Source organism: Eptesicus fuscus, chromosome 21 (assembly GCF_027574615.1).
Source record: "Eptesicus fuscus isolate TK198812 chromosome 21, DD_ASM_mEF_20220401, whole genome shotgun sequence".
In the NCBI taxonomy this organism is placed as follows: Eukaryota; Metazoa; Chordata; class Mammalia; order Chiroptera; family Vespertilionidae; genus Eptesicus; species Eptesicus fuscus.
In genome coordinates this window covers 43,121,453-43,145,188 of record NC_072493.1, presented here as the reverse complement: position 1 = coordinate 43,145,188, position 23,736 = coordinate 43,121,453, and the positions used below count along the sequence as shown (strand labels likewise).

At 55.7% G+C, this 23,736-nt stretch overlaps 2 protein-coding genes across 6 annotated transcripts; one reads left to right on the top strand and one right to left on the bottom strand.

Moving 5' to 3' along the window:
* The first annotated feature begins 61 nt into the window (after window positions 1-61).
* On the top strand, window positions 62-18,387 carry TEAD2 (TEA domain transcription factor 2). Of its 2 annotated transcripts, XM_054710705.1 has the most exons (14): window positions 62-96; window positions 268-497; window positions 2,547-2,784; window positions 3,310-3,374; window positions 4,028-4,090; window positions 5,370-5,381; window positions 5,614-5,721; window positions 5,822-5,880; window positions 10,029-10,093; window positions 11,128-11,276; window positions 14,081-14,254; window positions 16,371-16,532; window positions 17,207-17,359; window positions 17,869-18,387. In XM_054710705.1, the coding sequence occupies exons 2-14, from the start codon at window positions 360-362 to the stop codon at window positions 17,980-17,982; spliced, it is 1,500 nt and encodes a 499-aa protein (XP_054566680.1). In that variant the 5' UTR covers window positions 62-96; window positions 268-359; the 3' UTR covers window positions 17,983-18,387. The 2 variants fall into 2 exon arrangements, with proteins under 2 accessions (XP_054566680.1, XP_027985365.2); XM_028129564.2 differs by lacking the exons at window positions 62-96; window positions 268-497 and adding an exon at window positions 920-968.
* Window positions 10,424-23,310, bottom strand: CD37 (CD37 molecule). Of its 4 annotated transcripts, XM_054710708.1 has the most exons (10): window positions 23,137-23,310; window positions 22,944-23,016; window positions 21,960-22,084; window positions 21,797-21,871; window positions 21,264-21,368; window positions 20,376-20,606; window positions 19,965-20,048; window positions 18,921-18,988; window positions 13,489-13,536; window positions 10,424-10,656 (listed from the first exon to the last, which is right to left on the bottom strand). In XM_054710708.1, exons 1-10 carry the CDS (start codon window positions 23,203-23,205, stop codon window positions 10,449-10,451), a joined length of 1,086 nt encoding a protein of 361 aa, XP_054566683.1. In that variant the 5' UTR covers window positions 23,206-23,310; the 3' UTR covers window positions 10,424-10,448. The 4 variants fall into 4 exon arrangements, with proteins under 4 accessions (XP_054566683.1, XP_054566682.1, XP_008152591.1 ...); XM_054710707.1 differs by lacking the exons at window positions 10,424-10,656; window positions 13,489-13,536 and adding an exon at window positions 18,537-18,819; XM_008154369.3 differs by lacking the exons at window positions 10,424-10,656; window positions 13,489-13,536 and having other exon boundaries at window positions 18,731-18,988.
* Window positions 23,311-23,736: the final 426 nt, after the last annotated feature.

The following is a 23,736-nucleotide window of genomic DNA, read 5'->3' as shown; positions in this document are numbered from 1 at the left end:
GTCTCGGGCAGTCCTTCTGGTTCGCCGCCTCCCATTTTTGCAGCTACCCTGAGAATGTCTCCGTGTCGCTCCTCGTCTTCTCCAGCATTTGAAACGGTGAATGCACTCCGAGACGCTGAACCCGGAGCCCTATTCGGTCCCGCTAAACCCTCTCCAGAAACCCGAAATCCAGTCTTCTGGCCCAGTTTTCCAAGAAACTCGGGTTTTTTTCAAGAAACACATTTGCGTTGCTGCTCAGATTTTGAAATTTACAATTGTCCGTTTAAGGAAAAGAACAACAAGAAGGAAAAGAACTCGGAATCCGGGCTGCCTTCTCGCCCAGGTCCCCCGGAGTCCGGACACCAGCCTTTTCTGGTCCCATGAGTTTGAACACCCAGGTACCGAGTGTCTGTCTCTCTCCGTCCTGGGACACAGCGCCACCGCTAGTCCATGAGAGCGTGTGGGTGCGGGAGTCTCGACCTCCATGGATCTCGCCTCGCCCACGACTCTTAACTCTGGTGAGGTCACAAGGAAACCGTGTTATTACAGAAATCAATCAAGACACACCCCCTGCACGTCCATCCTCAAAAAGATACACTTGAGGCTGAACCGGAAAGAACCTTTTGTGCTCGTATCACTTCCACATCCCCAATACACAAACACACTACGAGAGGGACAGAGTCCAGGCCCCAGACCCCTCCTCCCGCAGACCCAGGAGCCCCGACCCTCCGCACCCCTCCTCTCTCAGGAATCTGAGCATACGAATCCTGAAGATGCTACCAGACCCCAGCTAGGCTTCACCTTTCCTTTTGCCAAAGCAAAAAAAAATCCTCCCTCCGACTGTCACCATCGGATCCCCCTTCCCGCTGTCCGGTGTCCGGGCCCGCCCCCCCTCCGGTCCCTCCCACTTTTCCCAAACAAAGCTCCCGGGCAACTTTCTCCGGCGCAGCGCCCCGCCCGCCCGCGGCTCCCCAGCCCCAGGCCGGGAGGTAGGAAGGCGCCGGCGGGAGTCGGGGATCCTGCTTTGGGGTGTGTGAGTTGGGGTGGAAAGTTACGTGCTAGGAGTTTTGGGTGTGTGTGGGACCGCCTCTGAATTGCATGCCGCCTTCTTCTTATGGGGGGGTGGGGGGTGGGGGGGCTCGAGATTTCGCTTCTGACCGCGTCTACGGGCGAGGTTGGAACTTTTGCCCGAGTTGGGGTGTCTGCGGAGGCGTCTAAGTTTGGGAGTGTGGGGGCCTGGGAGCGGGGAGGGCAGGGAACCTCGGCGGGGTGTGTGCGGGGTGTGCGTGTCCGCGGCCGTGTTGGTTGGAAGCCAGAAAGGACCCTGTGCGCGTTTCTGACCGAACTGGCTCGTGTGTGTCATTTGTGGGCGCCTGGCCCTCCTCATGGGGAAAGGGGCCTCCCGGGTGGCAGGGGGCGGGCTACGGAGCCTTCTAGAGCTTCAGTCTTGTCTCTTCGGAAGTTTGGGGCCTGGGGCGGGAAATTAGGGGGAACCTTTCTTAGCCGGCTCCTCCGTCCCTTTGTCTGGCCACATGGGGGAGAGCTGGGCTGCGATTCCGGCCTAGGGGGGTCCTGACCGCCGTAGCGCCATTGGGCTCGGCCTGGGGTCTTTGTCTGCCTGGGCCGGGACTCGGGGTCCTAGGGCGGAGGGGGATGGGAGCCTGGACTCTGGGGTCCTGGGAAAGCTGTGGAAGACGTGGAGCCGCCAGGGAGGCGGGATCTGACTGTATTGGAAAAAGTTTTCCCCTGTTCCCGGCCTCCGGAAAGTCACTGGGAACTAGCAGAGCTGGATCCGAGCCCACGGCGCCGGGGCTGGGGAGGGCAGGGGCGGGGCCGGGGGCCGGAGGGGAGGGGCCCTGGCTGGCCAGCCCCTCCCCTTATGGGGGTTGTGGGAAACTGGGGGAGGGGATGCCTGGGCCCTTTGTTCTGGCTCTCCGGATGGCAGTGCGCCCCTGACCCCCCCAGTCTGTGGTTCTGCGGGTCTTTCCTGGTCTCCACTTGAGTTTCTGCCCTGAATCTCTGTCCCTCTTTCCTCTGGTTCTCTGTCCCCCCGTCTCTCTCTGAGCCTCTGTGCACCACCCTCTGTGTCTCTGGGTCCTTCTTTCTGGCTCTCTGTGCCCCTCCCTCTGGGTCTCTGTCCCCCTCTCTCTGGATCTCCCTTTAGCCTTCCTAGGGCCTGTGCCCCTTCTTTTCCAGCAGCTGCTGCTCACGTCCTAGCACCTGTTCTCGGGGTGGGACTAAGATCTCCCTCACAACCCCCTTCCCGCAACTAGGCCCTGACTCCTGTCTTCTTTCAACTAGTAATCCATACCCACATGACTGGCCCTCATGGGCCCTGTGCATGACTATGGGGTCTTCAAGACTTCATCACAACCCAGGCTCCCCTGGAAATCCAGAGGAGAACACTTCTCACCCTAAGCTTCCCCAGAAATCCAGCCCCCTTCTCCTGGACCTAAGAGTCCCAGCCCCAGCCTCCTCCCCCAGACCCAGGAGTCTGGACTCCCAGCTCTCCAAGCCCTGAGAGAGCTTGGTTCGGGGGAACCTTGCTGAGCTCTGTGTCCTTCCAGGCCCAGATGGGGGAACCCCGGGCTGGGGCCCCCCTGGACGATGGCAGCGCCTGGACAGGAAGTGAGGAAGGAAGTGAGGAGGGCACCGGAGGCAGCGAGGGGGCTGGGGGAGACGGGGGTCCGGATGCAGAGGGTGTCTGGAGTCCAGACATCGAGCAGAGCTTCCAGGAGGCCCTGGCCATCTACCCACCCTGCGGCCGGCGGAAAATCATCCTGTCCGATGAAGGCAAGATGTATGGTGAGTCACCCCCTCTTTTGCCCTGGCCCCCATTGATCAATAAAAGATAACAAGCAACATTTATGGCTCCTGCGTCCCCTCCCCCTGACTGGCCTGGCCTGATTCGGCCAATCGGGCTGGGACGGCAGTACCCCACTTGTACACGAATTCGTGCACCGGGCCTCTAGTTGATTAATAAAAGACAACAAACAACATTTATGGTGCTTTAAACACTGTTCACATGAAAGCACTTCATATCCTCACTAGGACTCAGGTAGGAGCTAGCATCCCATTTGCACAGATGAGGAAACCGAGGCCCAGAAAGGCTACGTGATTTGCCTAAGGCCACAAAGCTAGTGTGTGGCGGAGCTGGGATTTGAACCCAGGCAGTCTGGCTCCAAAACCTGCCGTTATAACTCGTCTTCCATGTAGCAACCAGCTTGCTGTGGGCCTCTGGGGACTACGGCTTCTCTTCCCTTCCCTGGAGACCTCTCTGTTGGGAAGTTGTGCTGAGGGGCTAACTCTGTTCCCTCTTTGACTCCTCAGGTCGGAATGAACTGATTGCCCGTTACATCAAGCTGAGAACAGGGAAGACCCGAACTCGCAAACAGGTCTCAGGACGGACCCGTGGGGCGTCTGTGTGGGGTGGGCTGGTCTTCTCAGGGCCGTACTGGGATGGGCAGGTTCAGGTTCGAGGATGGTGTGGTTCAGGTGCTTTTTTTGTCTGTCTTCTCAGCTCAGGATACTCTCTGCCTGTTTGGTACAGTTCGCTTAGCACTGTGGTCGGCAAACTGCGGCTCGCGAGCCACATGCGGCTCTTTGGTCCCCTTGAGTGTGGCTCTTCCACAGAATACCACAGCCTGGGCAAGTCTATTTTGAAGAAGTGGCATTAGAAGAAGTTTAAGTTAAAGAAATTTGGCTCTCATAAGAAATTTCAGTCGTTGTACTGTTGATATTTGGCTCTGTTGACTGATGAGTTTGCCGACCACTGGCTTAGCAGTTGTGTTGGAACCAGAGTAAGAGAGACTACAAGAGCCAAAGAGAAGGACAAGGAAGGGGAGGGAGGGCTGGATTTGCTGGGTCTGGGAAAGAAGTCTTAGAGACAAGAGTGGCCTTTCCGGTCGCATCCGTGTTTGCATGCTCCTGAGACAGCCGGCACGTTCTGCGTGTCATCCCCCAGGTTCCAGCAGCTCATGGGGCACCGGGAGGGAAGCCAGGGGCAAGTGACTCTCACCTGAATCTACTTCTTTGTCACTCCCTCCAGGTCTCTAGTCACATCCAGGTCTTGGCCCGAAGGAAATCGAGGGAAATCCAGTCCAAGCTCAAGGTAGGGACCAAAGCAGACATCCCGAGAGGGGGGTGGGCCCAGAGAGAGGGGGACAGGGACCCAGAAAGAGGGGACAGGAACTCAGAGAGGGTAACAGATCCAGAGAAGGAGGGACAGAGATGCAGGGTCGGGGACAGAGACCAAGAAATGGGAATAGGTTCACCCAGAAAGGTGAACAGAATGGGGGAGCAGAAACCCAAGGTGGGGGTTAGTGGCGTAGCAGGAGGGGGTGGATGGAGACCAGGGGTAGGGAAAGATCCATAGAGAGAGGGGCACAGAGATCTCGCTTGGGAGAGGCAAGAAGAATGGGGTGTCGGGGGGCTCTCCTCCGGCTACTGCTGCCTCCCGCCTCCCTCCTCTCCCCTCCCGCCTCCCACCTCTCCCCTCCTGTCCTTCCTTTGCTCTTCCTGGCGCCCTCCTCGCTCTTCCCTCTTCTGCTGTGAAGGTCTCCTGATCCATCTCCCCATTTCCGGTCCCCGTGTGGCCTGCCCGTTCTTCCTGTGCCCAGGTCACTTCATATCCTTCTGGAGCTTTTCACATCCCTTTCCTTTTCTCCATCCTCTGGACTTCCGATTCCCTCTTGGCCACAGGCCCTCATTTTCTACTCCTCCGAGTAGGGCGTCTTTTCTGCCTCTGTCTTTGGATTTGGGGACCATCACTTGCTATTCCTTTTTTGTACCCAGAAGCCTCCCTTTCCTTTCTCTCTAGGTCTAAACACCTTCCCTTCTGTCTTTTCTTTCTTTCTTAAACACGTGGGGTTTTTTTTTTTGCTGATTTGAGAGAGAGAGAAACATCCATCAATTGCCTCCCACGGCATGTGTCCTGACTGAGAATCGAACCGGCGACCTTTTGGTGCACGGGACGACACTCAACCAACTGAGCCACACTGGCCCAGGGCTCTTCTGGTCTTTTCTGGAGTTCACTGCTCCCCTCTGCCCTGTCCCAGCGAGGAAATGCTCACTGCCTATTCCCTCTGGGTTCGAAATTCTCATTTCCTGTTGCCTGCATATCCGGAAACCTTCACTTCCGGCTCTTTATTGACCTAGAAATCCTCCTGACTGTCTTTTATTCTGGGCATTGGGAACTTCTTTCCCCCTCTAGGCCTGCCTCCCTCCCTCCCCCCACCCCTGTCCATAGTCATCCTTCATTTCGCTTTCCTCTCATTACTCTGCTCAGAGTGTGGGCTACAGGGGTTGGCAGGGAGGCAAGGTGGGGTGCCCAGGCCTCACTTCCTAAATCCTGTTTTCTTTCCTTCTTTGGCTCCGTCCCCCATGGGCAGGCTCTGAATGTGGTAAGTCCCTCTGCCCATCCTCCCACCCACTCCCTTACCCCAGACATTCTTGAGGGCAGGAGGGATAAGGGGCAAGGGGCTGTAGTGAGAGGGATCTGGACCCTTCCCAACCCTTTACCATGACCTCCCATCTCTGAGCCTCCCCATGCTTATCCTGCCTACCCTGTCCCTGTCCCTACTCCCTGTGTCCACTGGAACCCCCATTAACATGGACCCTCAACTCTTCCTCCAGGACCAGGTTTCCAAGGATAAGGCTTTCCAGACAATGGCCACCATGTCCTCGGCCCAGCTCATCTCAGCACCTTCCCTGCAGGCCAAACTGGGCCCCGCTGGTCCTCAGGTGGCCTGGGTTGGGGACTGTGGGGTTCAAGGCTGGAGGGTGGGGGGTGTGTGGTTTCAACCGGGGACTAACTGGCTGCCCCCCTTTGTCTCGTCTCCAGGCCTCTGAGCTTTTCCAGTTTTGGTCAGGGGGCTCTGGGACCCCCTGGAATGTTCCAGAGTGAGTACTTTCTGTCCTGCATCAGCACCTGTCCCCCTCCTCCACTCTCTCCCACAGGCCTTCCTCACCCCCCACCCGGCTCCCAGCTCCCTTGTGCACATCCATTCTGGAGCCGGGCTCTCTGGATTTGAGTCCCAGGCAGGCGGGTGAGGTGATGGTCTGAGAGGAAGACTAGGTCTGTGATGGGATAGTGAGGAGGGGATGGGGCAGGAGAGTCAGGAGGAGGAGGGAGGAGGCAGGGACCGCGCCTGGGCTCCGGCTGGCGACTGGGGTTGGTGGGACTGTCCACAGATGTGCAACCTGTGGGAGGAATGGGTTTGGGAAAAATGAGCTCAGCATGAGACTTGGTGAGTGTGAGAGGCCTGGAAGATGTCCATGGAGCCCGGCCGGCGTGGCTCAGGGGTTGAGCATCAACCTATGAACCAGGAGGTCACTGTTCGATTCCCAGTCAGGGCACGTGCCTGCCTGTGCTGGATCCCCAGTGTGGGGCATGCAGGAGGCAGCCAATCATTGATTCTCTCTCATCATAGATGTTTCTATCTTTTTCACTTCCTCTCTGAAATCAATAAAAAATATTTTTAAAAGAGTTTTAAAAACCGTCCATGGGAATAATGGCCTTCTAGTCAGATTGGTTGGGCCCCAGAGCTCATGGGAAAGGCAGTTGTAGGTAAGAAACTCTAGGGAGGGTTGAGTGGAGCCCCAGAGGCTCATGGGAAGGCTGGTTCTCATCCCCCAGAGGTGGTTCTTGGGCCTGAACAGGGGTCCATCTCTCAGAATCAGAAGGAAAAAAAATGGCCTCAGAGGTAAATTGGAGTGTCCTTTTTAGCTATGAGAGAGCCACGAGGGTGACAGGATATGTTTCTAGCCTAGAAAAACAGAAATGGGCCCAGAGGCTCATGGGAAGTGTAGTTTTCAGCCCAGAAAGGAGCCAATGGTTCTAGGCTGGGTGTTGGTAGGGCAATGTGGCCTCAGGACGGTGAGGCGGGAGTGTTGAGAGTGTTGCCAAAGAGCCAAGTGACAGGCTGTGGGATCCAGGCTGGGAGAGAAGAGTTCGCCGGGAGGTGCTGCTGGATGGGGACATAGGAAGGGTCAGAACCAGTCCCCAGAGCCGAAGGGGAGGAGGCTGATCTGGAAAGGGGGTGTTCTGTACTGGTCCACTCTTTATGGACTTGACAGTCAAATTGAGGAGTTGAATGTTAATTAAATCATGTGCATAAACACACCATGGAAGAGTATATGCGATGTGAAGAATTGCAACAGGGCCAGGCCTGCGTGGCGTGGCTCAGTGGTTGAGCATGATCTATAAACCGAGAGGTCACAGTTCAATTCCCTATCAGGGCACATGCCTAGGTTGTGGGCTTAGTCCCCAGTTAGGGGGCGTGCAGGAGGCAGCAATCAGTGATTCTCTCTCATCATTGATGTTTTTTATCTCTCCCTCTCCCTTCCTCTCTGAAATCAATAAAAATATTAAGAAAAAATAGAACTGCAACAGGCTCTGGGGTGAGGGAGAGAGTTCCAGGGAGTTTCTCTGAGGAGGTAATGTGGAAAGCTGAGCAGGACTTTGTCAGGTGAAGAATGAGGGTGGGAATATTTGAGGCAGAGAAAACAGTATGTGCCAAGGCCCTGTGGTAGGAAAGCGGTGAGTTTCAGGAACTGAGAGAAGGCCATGGGCCAGTCAGTCCAATGTTTACTGAGCAGTTATTAAGTGCCTGTTACTCTGCTCCAATTGGGGACACAGCATTGAACAAATTAGAATTCCTGCCTTCATGGGCTTATATACTTGGAGAGGGGAGGAGACAGACAATAAGCATGTAAACAACTAGATAAGCATTAATAAGAAAGGAATAAATGTGGGAAATAAAGCAGGCTGTCCGTGCTCTATTAATTTTTATTTTTTGTATGTGCTCTATCGCCTCTGAGGAGGTGATATTTAGGCAGTGGCCTGATGACAAGAAATTAAGTCAGTGGGATGGATACTGGAGTTTAGATTTCAGAATTGGGATGGCAAGTAGAGGCCTTAGGGAGCCAAAGTCGGAAAGTCCCTGGAGTTTGTGTCTTTCTGATTTTTGTTGTTGTTGGTTAATCCTCACCCGAGAATATTTTTCCATTGATTTCTAGAGAGAGTGGAAGAGAGAGGGAAAGACGTGAGAGAAACATGTCCGTGGGTTGCCTCCTGCATGAGCCCTGACCAGGTCCCGGGCCGGGGAAGAGCCTGCAACCAAGGTACATGCTCTTGACCGGAATCGAACCCAGGACCCTTTGGTCCACAGGCCATCGCTCTATCCACTGAGCCAAACCGGCTAGGGATTTTTAAAATATATATATTTTTATTGATTTCAGAGAGGAAGGAAGAGGGAGAGAGAGAGATAGAAACACGAATGATGAGAGAGAATCATTGATGGGCTGCCTCCTGCACACCCCACACTGGGGATTGAACCCACAACCCGGGCATGTGCCCTGACTGGGAATCAAACTCCTAGTTCATAGGTTGATGCTCAACCACTGAGCCACACCAGTTGGGCTGTGTCTTTCTGATCTTGATCTTTGGAACCTTGACCTCTGACCTCATCATGTCTCCTTGACCTCTGACCTCTCAGTCTCACCACCATCTCCTGGGATACCCATATGTTATTGTTATCTATGCTATCAAATAACTACCATCACTGGCCACGTGTGATGATTGAAATTGTAGTTAACGCAAATGAAATAAAATTAAAAATTCAATCCCTCAGACACCTGAGCCACATTCCTGCTCAGTAGTTGTGTGGTCAGGAGCCACGGTGTTGGACGGCACAGAGATAGAACACTTTCATTATCGCAGGAGGTTCTGTTGGATGCACTGCTTTGGATTTTGTGCTGCCTCCTCACCCCAAAGTTTGGCCTGATGTCCTGTTTCTGGGCTGCTGGTCATTTTCTCCCCACCCTCCTGACCCTTTCCTCCTCTCTCTCCAGATTTCCTATTCTCCTCCTCACCTAAGAGCCCCCATTTCTGTTCTCTTTCTGCCATTTTGTGAGAGGTACCAAACTATCACCAATTGCCGAAACCGGTTTGGCTCAGTGGATAGAGCGTCGGCCTGCGGACTGAAAGGTCCCGGGTTCGATTCCGGTCAAGGGCATGTACCTGGGTTGCGGGCACATCCCCAGTAGGGGGTGTGCAGGAGGCAGCTGATCGATGTATCTCTATCATCGATGTTTCTAACTGTCTATCCCTCTCTCTTCCTCTCTGTAAAAAATCAATAAAATATATTAAAAAAAACAAAAAACAAAACTATCACCAAGACCCCAGGCTTCATGGTTGGGACTGACCCGGGTTGAGCCCAGGCTCCATAGATGTGTGACTGGGTGGGTCGGCTGACCTCTGTGCAAATGAGAAGAGCAGTAATCACACCTACCTCATAGGCTGTGAGGCTTCGGTTAAAATGTGCACATAGCCCGGCTGGTGTGGCTCAGTGGTTGAGCGTCAACCTATGAACCAGGAGGTCATAGTTCGATTCCCGGTCAGGGCACATGCCTGGGTTGTGGGCTGGATCCCCAGTGTGGGGCCTCCAGGAGGCAGTCGATGAATGATTCTCTCTCATCATTGATGTTTCTATCTCCCTTCTCTAAAATCAATAAAAATACATTAAAAAAATAAAATAAAATGTGCACATAATGTGCTGAGCTGGTGTGGGTCATTGGTTGAGTCACCGGTTCGATGTAGGCTTGATCCCCCCAATAGGGGGTGTTTAAGAGGCAGCCGATCCCTAACCCAAACCTAACCCATGTGTTCTGCCACTTGCTAACATAACCTTTCCCCACTCTAAAAAGGAAAACATTTTTTTAAAATATATTTTATTGATTTTTTTACAGAGAGGAAGGGAGAGGGAGAGAGAGTCAGAAACATCAATGAGAAAGAAACATCAATCAGCTGCCTCCTGCACACCCCCTACTGGGGATGTGCCCGCAACCAAGGTACATGCCCTTGACCGGAATCGAACCTGGGACCCTTCAGTCCGAAGGCTGACACTCTATCCACTGAGCCAAACCAGTTAGGGCAAGTAAAACATGTTTTTAAAAAAGTGCGCATCATGTCCTGGTCCCTCAGTAAAGGTAGCTGGTACGATTAGAATCCTTCCACCTGCTCACCCTCAGCTTCCTTTCTCCCTCAGCGTGAAGCCCTTCTCGCAGACACCGTTCTCCTTGTCACTGACTCCCCCATCTACTGACCTCCCAGGTAAGAGTCTGCTCTCCCCACTCCCTCCTCTCCTGTCTCTCTTGTCAACCCTAACTGCCTTTCCTTCAGCCTTCCATCCATCAGGGTCACATTCCTACTGAGGTCCAGCTCTGAGGCAGGGTGTGTGGAGGTGTGGAAGGATGTGACAGAATTTGTAGTGGTTAAGAGCATGGCATCTGTAGCCCCACATGCTGGGTTTGTGTTCTGCCACTTGCTAGCCTAGAGGACATAGTCAAGATTCTTTCAGCTGCAAGTGACAGAAACTCAAGTGAAGCTAGATGACAAAAACAGCAAGGACAACAATAAAATGGAATTTATTTTGGGGTGAGGTACCTGATATTTCAGGGGTTATGGCTTAAGGTACGGCTGGATCTAGGGGCTCAAATGGTAGCATCAGGACTTGTTTGGTTCTGCCTTCCTCTGGTGGCTTCATTCCCAGGCAGGGTCTCTCCCATCCATCTGGCAGCAAAGATGGCTTCCAGAAGTCCATGCTGATGTGGTACTCACATTGATGAAAAATTACACTTAGGTTCCACAGATTCATCAATTCGGAATGCTCTTGGCTGCAAGTAACAATACCCAGATTAATAGTGCCATAAATAAAAAGGCTTTAATGATTCCACATAACACAAAGTCTGAAGGTGGGCTGCTTATGTGCTGGCTCAGCACCTCAGCAATATCAGGACTAGCATTTCTCTAGGTCCCTTGGCCTCTCTCTTACTGTCCCAAGATGACTGTTGTGACTCCAGGCATCATGTCCCAAGCAGGACTTGACCAGAACCAAAAGCTTTCTCCTCCCAAAGTTCTGTCTTTTTCATTCAGGAAGAAACTCCTTCCCAGAAGCCCCCGAGCAGATTTCCCCTAACGTCTCATTGGCCAGGACTGTGTCACATGGCCACCTCTAGCTGCAAGGGAGGCTGGGAAAGTGAGTATTTAGCTTTTTCAGCTTCTAAGTGGAGGCAGGCAAGAGAGAACAGTGCTTGATATATTCCATAAATGTTAGCAATTTTTATTATTTGTTCTTCTCTCTTTAGGGTACGAGCCCCCCCAAGCCCTCTCACCCCCTGCCCTGCCCCCACCTGCCCCGTCACCCCCAGCCTGGCAGGCTCGGGCCCTGGGCACTGCCCGGTTACAGCTGGTGGAATTCTCGGCCTTTGTGGAACCCCCGGATGCAGTTGACTCTGTAAGTCCAATTTTGGGATAGTTGCTGTGGGTGTTTTGGAATGCAGAGGGTTATAGGAAGGGAAAGCATAAAGTAGTGGTTCTCAAACTAGCATGTATCAGAATGACATGGAGGGCTTGTTAAAACACAGATTGCTGAGTCCCACCCTCAGAATATCTGATTCAGTAGGTTTAGTACGGGGCCTGAGAATTTGAATTAAAAAAATACATTTTTTTAGTCATTTCAGAGAGGAAGGGAGAAGGAGAGAGAGATGGAAATGTCAATGATGAGAGAGAATCATTGATTGGCTGCTTCCTGCACACCCCACGCTGGGGATCCAGCCTGCAACCCGGGCATGTGCCCTGACCAGGAATCAAACTGTGACTTCCTGGTTTATAGGTCAACTCCCAACCACTGAGCCATGCCAGCCGGGCGAGAATTTGAGTTTTTAACAAGCTCCCAGGTGATGTTGGTGCTGCTGGGACCACATTTTGACAACTCTTAGCATAAAGGAATAGGAAGGTCATGCGGTTGTGGGTTGGGAAGGTCAGAGAAACTCTCTAGGACATCTTTTATTCATTCATCGAACGCTTCTGAGTGTCTAGTGTGCAACAGGCTTTGTGGTGGATACTGGGAATTTGGGAAATCAGATCTTGTTTCTGGGCTTGAGCTTTTTTTTTTTTTTTTAAATATATTTTATTGATTTTTTACAGAGAGGAAGGGAGAGGGATAGAGAGCTAGAAACATAGATGAGAGAGAATCATCGACCAGCTGCCTCCTGCACACCCCCTACCAGGGATGTGCCCGCAGCCAATGTACATGCCCTTGACCGGAATCGAACCTGGGACCCTTCAGTCCGCAGACCGACGCTCTATCCATTGAGCCAAACCGGTTTCGGCATGGGCTTGAGCTTTTCCTGGGCTAGGATGGAGACAGATGCCATATTAGTCTGGGCAACACCCAGAAACATCATAGAAGTTTCTCACTCATGTAACATTTCAGTGTGGGTGTTCAACAGCAGCCTTCCACACCGTGATTCGGGGAATCCAGGTTTTTTCCATTTTTGTGGCTCTGCCATTTTCTAGGGCTTCAGAATTTGCTGCTGGATTCTCTGCATCTGGCTGGCAGATGGTGGGAGGGAAAGGGTGAGGAGGCTGTATGGGTCTGGCTTGGAAGTGGCAAAGATCAGGTCTGCTCCCATCCCATTGGCCAGAACTTAGTCATGTGATCACATGTAACTGCAGAGGAGTCTGGGAAATGTAGTTTAGCGGTGTGAAAAGAGACTAGTGTTTGTGAACACATTGTCTCTGTCACAGCCACATAAACACCAGTTACTGTACATAGTGGTTTTGGTAAAACCCAAGTGAAATCGGGTTAAAACCCTCCTATCTCCCTTGGAGCAGAAGCTGAAGTCCTTTTAGTTGCCCACAAAGTTATGAACCATCTGACCCGCAGTCCCGCTCTGCCCTTACCTCCTGCACTCTCACCCTTGTTTGCTCAGCTCTGCCCACACTGGCCTCCATGCCCTTTCTCAAACACGCCAGCCCACGCCTGCTCCAGGGCCTTTGCGTCTGCTGCTCCTGCCACCTGGAATGTGCTTTCCCCGGCTATCCCCATTCCGTCCCTCCGTTCATTCAGGTTCCTGCTTGATTATCTTCTCAAACGCCCTATGGAATACACTAGCTGCCGTCACTCTCCACTCCCTCACTGTGCTTTATTAGGACTTTTTTCATAGTGTGCATGACTCTCTAAAATTTATATTATCCATAAGATGACTTGAAATTTGTTCTGTCTCTGCCAGTAAACTGTGAGCGCCTTGAGGTCAGGGGCTTTACCTTGTCGCCCTGGGACCCAGAGTAGTACCTCTACACAACAGATTCTCAGTAGATGTCTGAGTATGTGCTAGGATGGGGGAAGCTCAAGTTTTTGTGGGTGTACAGAGGAGTAATTCTGCCTGGAGAGTCAGTGAAGGCTTCCCTGAGATGACAACTTTTGAGTTGGGCTTTGAGGGTTATGTAGGAGTTTGCCATGTGCAGAACTGGGTGCTTTCAGGTACAGAGGTGGAAACAACATTGAGGTTTTCAGAGACACAACGTAATGAATATGGCGGGAAGCTGGTGAGGCTGTGGATATTTGGGCAGGTGCTGGTTCTGGAGGAGCTGGCATGGCCAAGCTCAGGGACCCAGATTTTCTCCTGGTGATGGGGAACCTGGAGGTGGTAGAGAGATCCCACCTGTTTGTGATCAGTGGAGGCTTCCAGAAAGAGGCAGATTTGGATGACCTGGAAAGATGGAGGAGGACTTGTGTCAGAAGAAAAAATGGGGAAGATTTAAGGATATGGACAAGAATGGGAACAGAGCCATCCACCCACCCATCCATTGATGGAACATTTAGGAACAACAATTCAAAACATGGCCAGGTTGAGGGGTGTGGTCTTTGTCCTGGGGGTGCTGGGGAGCCATGGGCAAATTATGAGCAGGGGAGGTCAAGGGTCAGCTCTGGAGCCATATGACTGATGAACTGGGGAGGAGGGATTGGAGGCTGGGGTGAAAGTGGGAGAGGACAGGGCTATGAGGATGGAGAGCAGGGGACAGGGTGGAGAGTCGGGCAGTAGGGACAGGGCTTGGGGACTGAGGCATGATGGGAATGAAGGGGCAGAAGAGAGTGGGGACATGCCAGGGAGTTGGGCCCAGTGTCTGGGTGGACAGGGTGGAACCGCTGGCCGGGGCCCTGGGGGTGGCGACAGGGGTGTGAGATTGGCATCGGCAGTGCGGGCCGGGGGTCCAGCCCATCTCCCACGCCTCACCGATGGCCGTTCTCCCCAGTACCAGAGGCACCTGTTCGTACACATCAGCCAGCACTGCCCGAGCCCCGGAGCGCCGCCGCTCGAGAGCGTGGATGTGCGGCAGATCTATGACAAGTTCCCTGAGAAAAAGGGGGGTCTGCGGGAGCTGTACGATCGTGGGCCCCCTCACGCCTTCTTCCTGGTCAAGTTCTGGGTGAGTTCTGCGTCCAAAGACAAAAGTGCTCATAAACCCCACGGCCGCCCAGCCCAGGCCTCTGGCTCTACCAGGGCCTCGCCACTCCTCATGCCGAGTATCAGCCCCCTCGGCAACAGGAGCACCAGGGAGTCTGGCCGTCAGGGCGGGATGCATGGGATCCGTGCAGGCGTAGGAATGGGACTTGGACCCCCCCGGACCCCACTAGACGTTGCCACACCAAGTCGTGTGACTGATACAGCCCTTGGGATTGGGTTGTGTCGTTTCAGACTTCCCTACATCCCACCTGCCCACACTAAGCCTTGTTGCTAAGGAATGCCCTCCTCCCCTTGGCACATGAAGTCCTGGCGAATTTTGGTGTCTTAAAGGGGCTGCTACATTCCACCAGACCCTGTTGTTAGAGAATGTCTGGCCTTGAGGGTGCCATTGAAGGAGCTGGGGGGGGAGGGGGGTGGCTTTGTAAAGTCTCATAGTTACTGAACAATCATTTATTGAGCACTTACTATATACAAAGCCCTATGCCAGACCCTATATAAATAATTGTGGGTCTTTCTTAGGCCTATTTGGTTTGGTGTCCAGTACAGTGGCTGATGCTATAGGGGTTCAATATATGTGAATGCTTGGGGCGGGGGAGTGTTAACTCTCATGGTAACCAGGGCAGTGGAGGGATCTAGTCTCTGAGAAGGAAGCCTGCGGAGGGCTTGAAGTTTGCTGGCCTTGCTGGACCCGTAGCTTCTGCGGTTACCAAGGGTTATAGCGTGTGAAGTGGAGGCCCGAGACGGCTCTGGGGATGTGCTGCTGAGGTCTGTAAGGCATTGCTAGGGCTTAAGACGGGCCGCAGCAGGTGCCAGGTGTGGAGAGCGACCCTTAGGAGCCCGGCATCTGAAGGGACGCAGGGAGCGGCTGGAGGGGCCTTCAGTATCTGTCTGGCTTCACAAGGCCCTGGTGCCAGGGGGATGGATGGAGTCAGGCCTCGGAGGACAGGCCTAACTCACGTGGAGAGTGACCTGGTCAAGCTGGTAACTCAGGTTAGGATGAGCAAGAGGCATGCCTCCCAGGAAGGTAAGGAGGTGACCAAGGGGCTCAGGCCAAAGGTGAAATGAGGTCTCAGACCCCCACCTGGCATAACGATTGTCTGCTCACTTGGCCACTGGGACGTGAGGGGTCTGACCTCTGAGAATCAGCTGAAAGGGCCCGGGAGGGTGTTCTGAAGAGGAGCCAGGCCCCGTTGCTAGGAAGTAGCCCCTTGTCTTAGCAACCAGGGTTGCCAAGGGCTCTGAGGAAGAGCCTCCGGTTGCTAGGGAATAACTCCCTCCTTAGTAACCAGGCCCTTGGAAGAGGCTGAACTCTTGAGTTGGGGGCTTCAGGAGCAAAACTGTTGAATAAGCAGGGCTCCTTGGGCGGGGGGCTCACTGGGGAGAGAGGGTCAGGATCATTTTGGGGACTCAGACTTCTGAAGTGCTGCTGGAAGGGTGGGCACTTGGAGAGGTGGGGACTTTGGACACTGAGGAAGTGAGGTGGGCAGCTACGGGGCAAATGGGAGAAACCAGGGCATGGGTTCCTTCTAACAGAGTTCCTATGTTATAAGAGTCTCCACCGTTTATTCATTTATTTAAAAAATATTTTTTTATTGATTTCATAAAGGGAGAGGAGGACAAAAACATCAGTGATGAGCCCTAGCTGGTTTGGCTCAGTGGCTAGAGCGTTGGCCTGCGGACTAACGGGTCCCAGGTTTGATTCTGTTCAAGGGCACATGCCTGAGTGGTTGGCTCGGTCCCCAGTGGGGGGTGTGCAGGAGGCAGCCAATCAATGATCATTGATGTTTTTATCTCTCCCTTCCTCTCTGAAATCAAGAAAAAGAGAAAAGAACAAAAGAAACATCAATGATGAGAGAGAACCATTGATCGGCTGCCTCCTGCCTGCCCCACACTGTGGATCGAGCCCACAACCCGGACATGTGCCCTGACCGGGAGTCGAACTGTGACCTCCTGGTTCATACGTCGACACTCAACCACTGAGCCCCACCGGCCGGGCCGAGTCTCCGCCATTGACTGGTCTAAGGGACGTCTATAAGGGCTGTCTCCTCCAACTTAACCTGTGTCTCCCCATCCCCCAGGCGGACCTGAACTGGGGCCCGAGCGGCGAGGAGGTGGGGGCCGCTGGCAGCAGTGGTGGCTTCTATGGTGTGAGCAGCCAGTACGAGAGCCTGGAGCACATGACCCTCACCTACTCCTCCAAGGTCTGCTCCTTTGGCAAGCAGGTGGTGGAGAAAGTGGAGGTGAGGCCGGGGGGCTGGAGCTCTGGGCGGGTGAGCACCCAGGCACCTGGCACTCTGGGGGCGCAGAGTAAATAAATGGACCAGGAGCCACGACAGCTCAGGCTTTGGGGCTGTCTTCATGGTGGGGTGGGGGTGGCCCAGCCTCTTTGGGGGCTTAATGCACAGGCTTAGAGCTAATGTGGAGTTCTAAAGTCACATGTGAGGGTCACTTGGAGGGTTCAAAGGTAACGTGTGGGACAGAGATGCACAGTCACTAAGATGCAAAAGATTCCTGGGAATCTGAAAGAGTTCACAGAGCAAGGATGCTCAGTGGTCACAGCGGGTTGCTGAGGACTTGCTGGGTCTCAGTTTCAAAGGTTATAGAGTTTGGGGATCTCATTGAGGGGTCTGGAGGGCTTGAGGGTACCAGAGATCAGAGTTCAGAGGTCATGGAGGGTTCAGAGCACGGCTTTGAGGGGCTGGGGGTGTGTCTGGTTTGTAGGCTCAGTGGTCCTGAGTTGGATACCTGAGGGTTCAGGCCTGTCTCCGGTAACTGCAGACGGGGCAGTGGGAGGGGGAAGATGGCAGTGGGGGGTGGGGGTGGCATCCGAGAGGCATAGGGTGGGGCTGGGCTCCTGGGGTGACCCCTGTGTGTCTCAGTCACCGTCCTCCCCACTCCCCACCGCCTGGTTCAGACGGAGCGCGCCCAGCTGGAGGACGGGAGGTTCGTGTACCGCCTGCTGCGCTCGCCCATGTGCGAGTACCTGGTGAATTTCTTGCACAAGCTGCGGCAGCTGCCCGAGCGCTACATGATGAACAGCGTCCTGGAGAACTTCACCATCCTCCAGGTGCTGCGCGGGGGCCCAGGTGTGGAGGGCAGGCCCGCCACAGCCCCTCAAGCCCCAGGCCCTTTCACCTGGGGGACTGACACAGTGGGGGCCCTGCAGTTGACCCGGGGCTTAGGGGATCCCATTACCCAGGGAACTGATATGGTGGGGACTCCACAGCATTCTCATGAGGGACCCCCCTTCATTGGGGAACTGACCTGGAGGATCCATGGTGGGTCCTTAGCTAAGGGAACCTAACAACCTTAGTCCAGGAAACGTGATTTGGTGGGAATCCCTTTGACTTTGAGGAATGTGCTGAGCTGGGGACCTTTCACCTGGGGAACGTGACGTGGGGACTTCCTTGACCCGGTAACACGTGATATACCATCTGATGCGAGGGCGTGTTGAGCATCCCCTCTGCCTGGGACCTGGGACACGGTGGGGACCTTCTCCTGGGGGCCCCATGATGACTGAGGGAGGGCACAGTGGTCCCTTCTAAGCACAAACCCCTTCTCTGGCCCCCTTGGCAGGTGGTGACAAACCGAGACACCCAGGAGCTGCTGCTCTGCACTGCCTACGTCTTTGAAGTCTCCACCAGTGAGCGGGGCGCCCAGCACCACATCTATCGCCTGGTCAGGGACTGAAGGGGGACCCCGAAAGTGGCTCACCCCCGGAATAGCTCCTCCCAGGAAGGACCTCCAGCTTGCCTCAGGCCTCTTATTGGGAGAGGGGGCTGCTCCTGTCGGAGGGGGCCTTGCAAGCCGGGTGGCGACGGGCTGCGACCGAGAGGAAGGGATGGATCCTGATGTTGGGACCTCACGGGGGTGTGGGAGGGCAGGTCACTCCAGAGCACCAGGGACTGGCCTCTGTCTCTACCAGGCGCCCTCACCCCGCTGTGTCTGGGTGTTTGGGAGAGCCCTACTTACACATTGGCTTGTCCTCTCTTTGTTTTTCACCCTCCTTTTCCCAATCTGCCTCCCCTTACCACCCCCACCCTGTGACCCCGATATCAAGTATTGAAGGTTAACCCTTTCTGTGCAGGGCCAGGTGGGCCCTGGAAATTTTTTTTTTAATATAACAGATATTTATAAGTGGGTGTTAGGGTCGTGACTTTTTTCTCAGCTGGGCAAGCAGTGGGGTGGGGAGGGCTTTTTAATGTCTCCCCTCTTCTACCTGAGCCAGGGCTAGCCTGTACTGTTCACCACCACCCCCTCCCGCCCCAAATTGTGTTGGTTTGTGTTTTGACAGAGGATAAAGCTATTTTACCAAAACGTAGGGGATTTATTTGAAGTTTGAGTGAGAAATAATCTTGTGGGCGATAGTAGACTGACAAATGAGTCACCGAAATGAGGTATCTTTGGGGACCGGAAGTTGGTGGTGGGAAGCCCCAAATCCCACGAGAGAGGTGACAGCAGTGGGGCAGGCTGACATCTGGGTCCCCGGGGGAAGGAGGAGGCAGAGGGCTCAGTGCCTGGGGAGAACTGGGGTTTAAACAAATATTTACAGGCCACAGGGAGGTAAGTGCCCAGGGCACTGGAAGGAGCGGGGGCGGGACTTGGGGGAGGGCGGGGCCTATCGGTACCGGGCGAGCTTGTCGTAGGCGTGGTCCAGGTTTCTGCACAGGAATATGGAGAGCGTCATGAAGCTGAGCTATAGAGAAAGGAGACGCTATCAGAGGTCGAGGGGGTGGCGATGAGAGGAAGATGGGGCGGTGGGAGTTCTAAGGGAGGAAAGTCAGGGGGTGGGGCCAGAAAAGGAAATGAGACATAGAGTTGGGTAGGGCGGGGCTAGAGGGAGAACTGGGCCTGGTTGTGAAAGATGGGGTCCAGGAAGGGCGTTTGGGGGAAGATAAGAAAAGTGGGGGATGGTGGAGTTAAGGGTAAAAGGGCAGGGGGTCACGGATTAGGTCACCAAAATGCGGACCGGCCGGGAGGTAGGGATAGTTTGGGGTAGGAGGAACCAGCTGCGTCTGACGCAGGTCTAGAGTCTGGAAAGCAGTGAGATCTGGAGCAGGCCCAGGATCCTTTATTCTGGGGGCTCATCTGTCTTCCCCTCTGCCTCCGCCTCTAGTTCCACCTGGGCCTCCACCTCTGCGCCCGCGCTCCCGGTCTCAGGCTGTTCCTCGTCTTGATCCCAAAACGGCCAGGGCCCCAGGGCCATGGGCAGCTTGCCCTGCGGGGCCTTGTCCCCCCAGTTGGGGCAAGCATCCGCCATGCCCCAGCCACCCCACAGGCTGCCGCTACGCCCGCTGCTGCTCAGCACACCGCCTCGCCCGTTGCCGCCATCAGCGCTCAGGCCGGGCCCTGGGCACGAACCCTCGGCGCCCCGCGCCTGCGGCGGGGGTTTCGGGCGGATTGCCCTGCGAGGCCGCAGCAGGCTCAGCCCCACCACACTCACCTGCCGGGAAAGGGGAGGGATATGCGGCCGACATCGAGAGGCCGGTTTGCCATGGGAGGCTCGCGACGGAGAGCGGGACTACCTCCCAGGGTGCAAGCCACCAGCTCCCAGAGGCCGGGTCCCGTCCCCGGCGGAGCGGCGGGAAAGCCTGAAGGGGCTGCGCGCGGCTTGGGGCGGGGCTACCCAGGGAGGGGACAGCCAATCGCGAGCGAGGCTGGGACCCCATTACCTCGAGGAGGCCGACGCCCAGGCAGATGCCCACGATGGAGATGAGGTTGTTGTGCAGCCACTTCTGGAGGCTCCGCGCGCAGCCCTGGGAGTGCGGAGACAGGCGGAAGGCAGGGCTTTTTCTGGGACTCGCTCTGGTCACCAGGCTTCTCGAATCTCTTCGCTCAAAACAAACCCCCTCCCCAGGCATCAGCGCTCCAGGTCCCCCCCTTCTCTCCGGGCCCCACCTTCCCCAGAACCCGCCCCTTATGGGGGCTTCGCCCCTCAGGCCGTACCATTATCTCTCGTAGCCCCACCCCACCTTCAGACACCGCCCACGAGGTGAGGTCCGCCTGGGGGGGGGGAGGACCCTGCTCTGCTCCCCTCCTCCCCCAGCCGTCCTCCCCCTGCCTTGGGCCGCGCCGCTTCCCACCTCGCGGTAGCTGCTGTTGCCGGGGGCCGTGCACAGGTCTGCGCTGTGTCGGGGCCGCGCCAGCGGGCCGCCCCGGCTGAACTGGGCGGGGGACATGACATCGAAGATCGCCGAGTGGTTGGTCCCCGATGAGTTATGGCAGGAGCAGGGCACGCGGAACACCGACGCGTTGTTGCTCAAGCTGGGGACACGGAACCAGTCCTGAGGAGAGTTCCAGCCGCAGCAGCGCAGCTGGGGGAGGGACAGGGTCAGAGGGACCGCGACGGGAGCGATGCAAGATGATTGGGGGGGGGGGGGGGGAGTCAGGGGACCGGGTAATGGTCTGAGGTCAAGTTGGAAGCAGAGGGCCGAGTAATGGGTGCAGGGTGGGGGCGGTGGGCTGGGCTGGGGTCACGACAGGGTTAGGGGACACTTAGGGGAACATGGGGTTGGGAGAGACGAATCTCGGGGCGACCTGGGGCTAGGGGATAAGCTGCAACATCAGGCGGTGGACCGAAAATTGGGTGGGCAGTGCGCTCAGCCTTAGTTAGGGAGCAGGTGGGTGGGAAGGCGGGGCCACAAGAGTGACCAGAGAACCGAGTCTCACGTGGGCCGGGTCCCGTGGGACCCAGAGTCACTAGGGGCAGGGATTGGGGTCACGCTAGGGCCTTGGGGGGGTGGTGGTGAGGGCGGGTCCTGTCAAGGCAGAGGGCGGAGCCTTTCCAGGGTCTGGTTGGAGCTGGGGAACTGGGCCATAATGGGGCCAGTTATGTTATCATCTGAGGGCGGGGCCCCAGCGGGCGTGGCGGAGCGGGGTGCGAAGCTGGGTTGCATTCGGGCCCGGAGCTGCGTTCGGCTGCTGCTTTGGGGCAGGGTCTCCCCCAGGCAGCGGGCGGGGGCCTCACGCACCTGGAACTGCACGTAGTCCCAGCTCTCCTCGGCCGCGGACCTCTCCGGGTCGGAGCGGTAGTTTTGGATCGTCTCCTGCACGATGTCCCTCACCTTCCGCTCCAGCTGAGAGGCCGAGAGTGAGGCGGGACCCCCACCTGCCTCCCCACCCCATCTGCGCCGACCCAAGGGGTCCCTGAGCATCGGTTCTCCACCTGTGTCTCTTCCTCAAAATCTTTCTCTGCCCGATTCTACCGTCTTTCTGCTTCTCTCATCATCTCCCACGCTTTCTCATTAGGTCTCCATGGCCTCCTCAGAGCCTCTGTTTCTCTGCGTGTTTCTCCTGCTTCCCTCTGGATCTCCCTTGCAACGTCTCTCCTCTCCGGTCCGTGCGGGTCTCCGCCTCTCCCTGTCTCTCTCTCAGTCTCTGTATTTGTTCGGTCCCCGTGGCTGCTTCTCTCTTCTGCTTCTGTTATTTGTCTGTCAGACCCTGTCTGCCTCCAAGTCCACCCGCTAGCTGCATGAGGGGGTGCGGGGGGAGCAGGCAAGCTTACCCGGGTCTTCTGAGTGGAGATGAGGATCCCCAGAGTGATCTGGGTGACAAAAAGGAGCAGCAGCATCCCAAAGTACTGGGGGGCGGAGTGGAGAGGTCAGGCTGAGCCCCTGCCCCGGGGAGGAGGGCGTGGTCGTAGGGATGGAGAGGGGCCGGGCACTCACCAGGCTCAGGAGGCAGCGGAGCTCCTTCAGGGCCCCCACGCAGCCCAGGAGGGCCAGGCCCATGGTGAGGACCCCTGAGATGGCCAGCGCCTTGGACCAGATCTGCAGCGGCATGAAGGACAAGCCTAGGGGAGGCGAGGCAGGGACACTGAGTCTTCTGTGCACAGAGCCAGGCAGCCCCCAGCCCGTTCCCCACCCACGCAGGAGGGAGCAGTATCCTGGGGCCTTCTTTCTGGGCTCCTGGGCGCCCCCTTCTCTGGGCCTCCCACCCTGCCCCACCTTGAGCCTCTGTCCCCCTCCTCTGGGATTCCCTTCTCTCTCTGAGTCTCTGTCCCTCTTTCCTCCCTTCAGCTCTCAGTCTCTTTCCTCCTCCAGCTCCTTCTCACTCCCAGTGGTTTCAGCCCCATCACTTGTTCTGCCAACATCGGATGAGTCACTTTAACCTCCCAGAGGCCTAGGGGTAATGATATCTATTTCCTGGGGTTGCTTTGAGGGACCTGGGAGGTATGTGTTCAATCCAGTCCTCAACACAGTGCTAACACATGAAATAGGAACCATTAGGAGTTAGGCTATTACCCCATTATTATTTTCCTATTATTATTATTATTATTATTATTATTATTAGTGTTATATCTGGGTTACTTCCTTGCTGTGTGACATCCAGTATGTGACTCCCCCTCTCTGAACCTCAGGAAAGGTTAATGGGGAGGATCTGATGGGCATTTGCACAAGGTCTGACACATAGGAAGTGCCCAAGAAATGACTATTATTGTTCTCAGTGGTACGCACCACTCATTTGTCAGAGGAAGACAGTAAGGCTTGGAGAGGCGTGGCAGTGGCAAGCTTTGCAGAGCCTGGGACCTGCCTGCGGAATTGGGCACCGGGGGGCTCCCTGGGGCAAGGGAGACCCCAGGAGGCTACTTGCTGGGAGGTTGGGTCCATGCTGTTCCAGGAAGGCCCTCCCCGACTGCCCTGCCCCCTCACCCACAAATGACACGAAGCTGGTCTTGTCCACGAGTATCCAGATACCGAAGCAGAAAATCAGGCTGCCCAGGACCTTGGGAGAGGAGAGAAGAATGTGGTGGTGGGCAAGTAGGGATACGGGGGGCGGGGGGGGGGGGGGGGGCGGCGACGGCAGGGCCTGGGGCCCAGGCTGGATAGCCACGAGACAACTTACGAAAAAGAAGAGGTTGAAAACGAAGAGGAGGTACTTGATGAGGCTGAGGCAGCTGTCCTGGGCCGACATCGTCGCCTGGAGGGGTGAGTGACCAGAAGAGGAGTTGGCAGCGGGGAGACAGAAGCCGTGGACGAGGAGGAGAGGCTGAGACAGACAGAAAGGAAGAGCCCAGAGAAAGAGGAAGTGCCCGGGGAGGAGCCTCACCCCCTGCCTCTACGCACAAGGTGTTTTTACTCTGTCTGCTTCCCTGGCTCCCTCACCCGCCCCTCTGGGACACACCCCAGTACCTGAGGGGCCTTGGAATTTGTGGACACCAAGGACACGCTGGGCCCTTCCTCCCAGGTGTCCATGGCTCAGGCTGGGGGACCCACAGGGACTCCTCACCCCCTTGTACCCACTTACTCTGGGCACCAGGACCCCAGGCTGGCCCCGGGCAGCAGCCGACCTCACAGACACTCTGACCTCACTGCCTGCTGAGCTCTGCCATCTCTGCCTCCATCTCTGTCCCCATTCCCAGCCTTAGGTCCCTTGTCCTTCCCGCTCTGGGTCTGTTTCCTTCTCTCTGAGTCTTTTTACTTGTATGTCCCCCTCCCTGCTTAG

Excerpts from the sequence above, each read along its gene's own strand:
- TEAD2 (XM_054710705.1), top strand. The coding sequence starts at position 360 with ATGAGTTTGAACACCCAGGTACCGAGTGTCTGTCTCTCTCCGTCCTGG. Across the intron at positions 2,785-3,309 it reads CGATGAAGGCAAGATGTATG|GTCGGAATGAACTGATTGCC; the intron begins GTGAGTCACCCC and ends TTGACTCCTCAG. Across the intron at positions 11,277-14,080 it reads CCCCGGATGCAGTTGACTCT|TACCAGAGGCACCTGTTCGT; the intron begins GTAAGTCCAATT and ends CGTTCTCCCCAG.
- CD37 (XM_054710706.1), bottom strand. The coding sequence starts at position 23,205 with ATGTCGGCCCAGGACAGCTGCCTCAGCCTCATCAAGTACCTCCTCTTC. Across the intron at positions 23,017-23,136 it reads TTTTCAACCTCTTCTTTTTC|GTCCTGGGCAGCCTGATTTT; the intron begins GTAAGTTGTCTC and ends TCCTCTCCCAAG. Across the intron at positions 20,049-20,375 it reads GCAACAGCAGCTACCGCGAG|GGCTGCGCGCGGAGCCTCCA; the intron begins GTGGGAAGCGGC and ends CCGCACTCCCAG.